This window comes from Solanum verrucosum, unplaced genomic scaffold (genome assembly GCF_900185275.1).
Source record: "Solanum verrucosum unplaced genomic scaffold, falcon-dt-bn FXZP01000110.1, whole genome shotgun sequence".
NCBI lineage: Eukaryota > Viridiplantae > Streptophyta > Magnoliopsida > Solanales > Solanaceae > Solanum > Solanum verrucosum.
Window position 1 is genome coordinate 386,156 of NW_026020370.1, and position 5,377 is coordinate 391,532.

The 5,377-nt window shown below is 40.8% G+C and overlaps 1 protein-coding gene across 1 annotated transcript; it reads left to right on the forward strand.

Moving 5' to 3' along the window:
• The first annotated feature begins 440 nt into the window (after positions 1-440).
• Positions 441-2,879, forward strand: LOC125838305 (uncharacterized). Its single transcript, XM_049517372.1, has 3 exons — positions 441-832; positions 1,493-2,019; positions 2,101-2,879. The coding sequence occupies exons 1-3, from the start codon at positions 441-443 to the stop codon at positions 2,877-2,879; spliced, it is 1,698 nt and encodes a 565-aa protein (XP_049373329.1).
• Positions 2,880-5,377: the final 2,498 nt, after the last annotated feature.

Below are 5,377 nucleotides of genomic sequence, written 5' to 3' on the forward strand. Positions count from 1 at the left end.
TATTGCGGTCACACCCCAAGAACTTTTCCCCATACCTAATTTTCTTGTTATTTTTGTTGTTTTTAGCTATACTTGTGACAAAAACCTCCAACTTATATTTGACACTTTTGTGTCACCCCCTTTTAATTTACAATGTTTTTAGTCATTAATGTCTTTAGCTACGACTAGTTAGAACTAATTTTATTTTTCTATTAAATCTCGAAACCACTCTCCTGGGATACGACCCCAACCCTTGGTTGGGTTATTATACTATTGCATGATCGTAGACACTTGCATCGGAAATTGTGTCGTTGATTACGCAAACATCAAAATGGTGCCGCTACCGAGGAGTGGTGTTATTTGAGAATTTTTAGTTTAATAGAGTTTCTGTTCTTATTAGTGGTAGTTTACTAATTTAATTTTTAGTTTTGTTTTGTGTAATTGTGTGTTTCAACATCCATATGAGTGTGAACGACGAAAATAGTTACCAAGCAGGCAACCCAGCAGATGATGCTTTTCATCGAGACGATATTGATGATATTAATAGTGTGTACAACCTTGCCCAAGTGAGTGAGATAGATGCAAGTTGCATCCCACAAGCAGACAGAAATGCAACATTTGAAGTAACTAGCACAACACTCCGTCTCATACATTCAAGAGGTTTATATGGAGGGTCAGAGCATGAGGATTCGTATGAACATATACGAAGCTTCATAGAAGTGTGCACCCCTCTGTCATTCAAAACTCTATCGCAAGAATGCATACGGCTGCGCTTATTTCCATTATCATTTACTGGGGAAGCCACTAAGTGGTTGATCGAGCTTCCAAAGAACTCCATCAAGTTGTGGGAAGAGTTAGTTACGACTTTTCATGAAAGATTCTTCCCTCCATAAAAAATGATGAAACTGAGGGATGACATTCAAAATTTTAATCAAAAGGAGGGCAAACCAATTCACGAGTCTTGGGCACGATTTAAGAGAATTTTGCGAAAATGTCTAACGCATAGACTGCCGAGTGAGTTATTGCTCCAATATTTTTACCATAGTCTGGATTCGGTGAATAAATGGATAGTTGATCAGCTGGTGCAAGGAGGAATAATGTTACAATCATTTGAAGTAGCCTCATTTCTCCTAGATGGCATGACTAGAGTAAATCAAGCATGGTACACAAAAGATGACCAAGTTTCCCCACTGTGCTTCAGATTAACGCAAGAAAAACTCGATAAAGAAAGGGAAAGGGACGAAAACATCAAGAAGATGTTGTCTCAAATGGAAGTGATACATGAGCACATAAAGGGGACATATGGAGTATTTCGAGTTGAGGAGGGTTCTCCTTCAGGTTACATAAGACTGGGGGAGAATCAAGGTTGGAACTCCAAAAGAATTGAGGGGGGTTCTTCATCCGGTTACTTGAGATCGGAGGAGAATCAAGGTTGGAACTCCATAAGATATGAGGAGGGTTTCCACCCACGCCATCAATAGCGGGGCAGAAATCAAGGTTGGAACCATTATAGGAGTGAAGAACCAAGGAGATATTGCCACGATTGGGCTGAGCAAGATGACCATGAGGAAGACCGTACCCAATTGAGTGAAAGCCCAAAATCAAAAGGGAGCGCAAATAGTCCTCAGGTAAATGATCTATTTTCACGCATGCTTGATAAAGTTGAGGGCTCTGATGATCTGCTAAAAAGAATGAAAGATGACTTTTCATCACTAAACAGTAAAGTGAATTCGCATGTTGATGCCATCAGAGCACTAGAAGGTCAATTGAGTCTATTATCAGCTCAATTAACATCCAGGACACTGATGAAATATAATGAAAGAGGGCTGGTTGTGGTCACCCGTAGTGGAAAGATGGAAAAAGGGAATGTGATGGAGGATGAGGACCTTCGAATACAGGAAGAGAGCCAGGGTACAGAGGAACTAGAATTGCATATTCCACAAAACCTTGCCAAAGAACCACAAGAGGATGCAGAGCAACATGTTCAGATTCCAAAAGTCACGCACCTTTTACCCAGAATACCTCCACCATTTCCTCAACGTTTGAAAAAGAAAAATAAAGATGAGAAGTTCAATTTTTTTTTGTTAGTATTCAAGAATCTATCAAGTAACCTTCCTCTAGTGGAAGAATTGTTAGAAATGCCAGGATACGCCAAATTCATGAAAGAGCTGATTACAAAGAAAATGAGCTTGGAGTATGAAACGATTGAGGTACATAGTTGCAACGTAATTATGACAAATGAGTCAATCACCAAGAGAGAAGATCCTGGGGCATTCACAATCGCGTGCACAATTGGCATGCTCCAATTCGCTAAAGCTTTGTGCGATTTAGGAGCAAGCATTAACTTGATGCCCTATGCAATATACAAGCAACTTGGTTTGGGTGAACCAAAGGCAACCACAATCAGACTCTTTATGGATGATCGATCAATCAAACACCATGTAGGGATACTTCATGACATAATGGTAAAAGTAGATCGGTTTATCTTTCCAACTAATTTTGTGATTCTAGATTGTGAGATCGATACTGAAATCCCCATTATTTTGGGAAGGACATTCTTAGTTACTGGAAGAGCATTGGTAGATATCGAAGGCGGGAAATTGAAGTTCCGTGTGAACGATAATGAGGTGACCTTCAATAGCTGCAAATCCATGAAGCAACCAAGTAACATCCATGTGGTGTCCACTGAGGATGTTATAGATGAAGCAGTGGCAAGTGTTAGCCATTTAATGTGCAAGAATGAACCCCTTGACTCTGTACTTGCCAATTATGAGGAATCCAAAGTTCAAGGATATGAGGAAGTGGTGGCTGCCTTATCAGGATTAGGAGAGTATTCAAGGAATCCAATCAAGTTGGATATCGACCTGAAAAACAGAGAAAGTCCTCCTGCGAATCCATAAACAGAAGAACCACCGAACCTGGAGTTAAAAGCCCTACCCTCTCATCTAAAATATGCTTTCTTAGAAGCCAATAATACTTTACTAGTGATTATCGCAGCCGATTTGCTTGAAAGGCAGGTGAAATTGCTCATTCAAGTATTGTAGAAGCATATCAAAGCTATTGGATAGACAATAGCCGATATAGTAGGAATTCCTCCTGGCATCTGTACCCACAAGATTCGGCTTGACAGTGAATGTAAACCGAATGTAGAGCATCAATGGAGATTGAACCCTCCAATGCAAGAGTTGGTGAAAAAGGAGATCATCAAGTGGCTAGATGCGGTAGTGATATACCCTATTGCGGATAGTAAGTGGGTAAGTCCGGTGCAATGTATACCGAAAAAATGAGGTATAATCGTAGTCCCAAATGCGTAAGGAGAACTTGTGCCAACAAGACCAGTGACTGGGTGGAGAGTATACATGGATTATCGGATGCTTAACTCATGGACCGAAAATGACCATTTCCCAATGCCCTTTATGGACCAGATGCTTGACTGGTTATCAGAAAGGGGGTGATATTGCTTTTTAGATGGGTATTCTGGTTACAATCAAATCTCTATTGAGCCAGAAGACCAAGAGAAAACCACTTTTACCTACCCTTATGGAACTTTTGCAATCAAAAGGATGCCATTCGGGCTGTGTAATGCTCCGGTAACATTCCAGCGTTGCATGTTGTTTATTTTTGCGGATATGGTCGAACATTCTATGGAGGTATTCATGGACGACTTCTTAGTCGTAGGGGACACGTTTGAGGAATGCTTGACATACTTAGGACAGGTGCTACAAAGATGCGTGGATACGAATCTGGTTCTCAATTGGGAAAAATGTCACTTTATGGTGAATGAAGGTATCGTTCTCGGGCACAAGGTGTCACAAAAGGGGTTGGAGGTTGACAAGGCAAAAATTGAGGTCATTGAGAAATTACCCCCACCAATTTCAGTGAAGGGTGTTCGGAGCTTCTTGGGTCATGCAGGTTTCTACCGAAGGTTCATTAAAGACTTCTCAAAGATTGCACATCCACTATGCAAACTCCTCGGGAAGGAAGTGAAGTTCCATTTTGATGATGCTTGTATGGTTGCATTTAAGAGTTTGAAGGAAAAATTAGTATCTACCCCGATTATTGTCAGTCCTAATTGGTCCGAATCTTTCGAAGTAATGTGTGATGCTAGTGGAATGGCATTGGTGCCAAAGTGCAACAAATTATTTCACCCAATTTACTATGCGAGCAAAACTTTGAATAGTACCCAACGAAATAATATGATCACTGAACATGAGTTGCTCGCAGTGGTCTATGCATTTGAAAAGTTTCGGGCATACTTGCTAGGAACCGAAGTAATAGTACACACTGATCATGCTGCACTCCGCTACTTAATGCCGAAGAAAGATGCAAAACCAAGATTGATAAGGTGGGTGCTACTACTATAAGAGTTTGATTTTGAGGTAAAAGATCGAAGAAACTGCGAAAATCAAGTGGCTGACCACTTATCGAGGTTGGAAGAAAGGGAAGATGCCGAGCGTGAGGTCGACATAGATGATTCCTTTCCCGATGAACAGGTATTTGCTATATCTCTCAAACCTACACCGTGGTATGCAGACTTTGCAAACTACATTGTGAGTGGATTGATACCTGTTGAGTTGACCTTTCACTAACAAAAAAGATTCTTATTTGATGTTAAAAGATACTTTTGGGATGAACCTTGTTTCGAGAATGTGCTGACCATGTTATCAGGAGGTGTGTTCCAAAAGAGGAAGTGGTAAAAATTCTCCATGCTTGCCATGCATCTCCAGCAGGAGGTCACAACAGTGGTATTCGCACTGCCACTAAAGTCCTCCAAAGTGGTTATTACTGGCCATCCCTATACAAAGATGCACCTGAATTTGCAAAGACATGCTCTCAATGTCAGCAACAAGGCGAAATGTCTAGAAGGCATGAGTTGCCTCTCACTTCTATTTTGGAAATCGAGCTATTCGATGTATGGGGGATCGATTTAATGGGCCCATTTGTGAGCTCATTCAGAAATAAATATATCTTGGTGGCCGTAGATTATGTCTCCAAATAGGTAGAGGCCATCACCCTTCCAAACAACGAAGGAAAAAGTGTTGTCCAATTTCTGAAACGCTACATTTTTGCAAGATTTGGCACTCTTAGGGAGATCATTAGCGATGGGGGGTCTCGCTTTTGCAATAAGTGGTTTTCAATGGCACTAATCAAATATGGGGTGAAACACAAGGTAGCAACCCCATATCATTCCCAAATAAGTGTCAAGTCAAAGTGTCAAATCGAGAAATCAAAAGCATCCTGGCCAAGACAGTTAATACCAATAGAATTGACTGGTCTAGCAAACTTGATGATGCACTATGGGCATACCAGACTGCTTATAAGACACTTATCGGTATGTATCCATATCAGTTGGTTTATGGCAAGGCTTGTCATTTTCCCGTTGAGCTAGAACACAAGA

What these genes read in the sequence shown, in the direction of transcription:
- LOC125838305 (XM_049517372.1), top strand. Translation starts at nt 441, where the DNA reads ATGAGTGTGAACGACGAAAATAGTTACCAAGCAGGCAACCCAGCAGAT. An exon ending in TCCATCAAGTTGTGGGAAGA is followed by an intron (nt 833 to 1,492) that starts GTTAGTTACGAC and finishes GAACCATTATAG; the next exon opens with GAGTGAAGAACCAAGGAGAT. An exon ending in ACCTCCACCATTTCCTCAAC is followed by an intron (nt 2,020 to 2,100) that starts GTTTGAAAAAGA and finishes ACCTTCCTCTAG; the next exon opens with TGGAAGAATTGTTAGAAATG.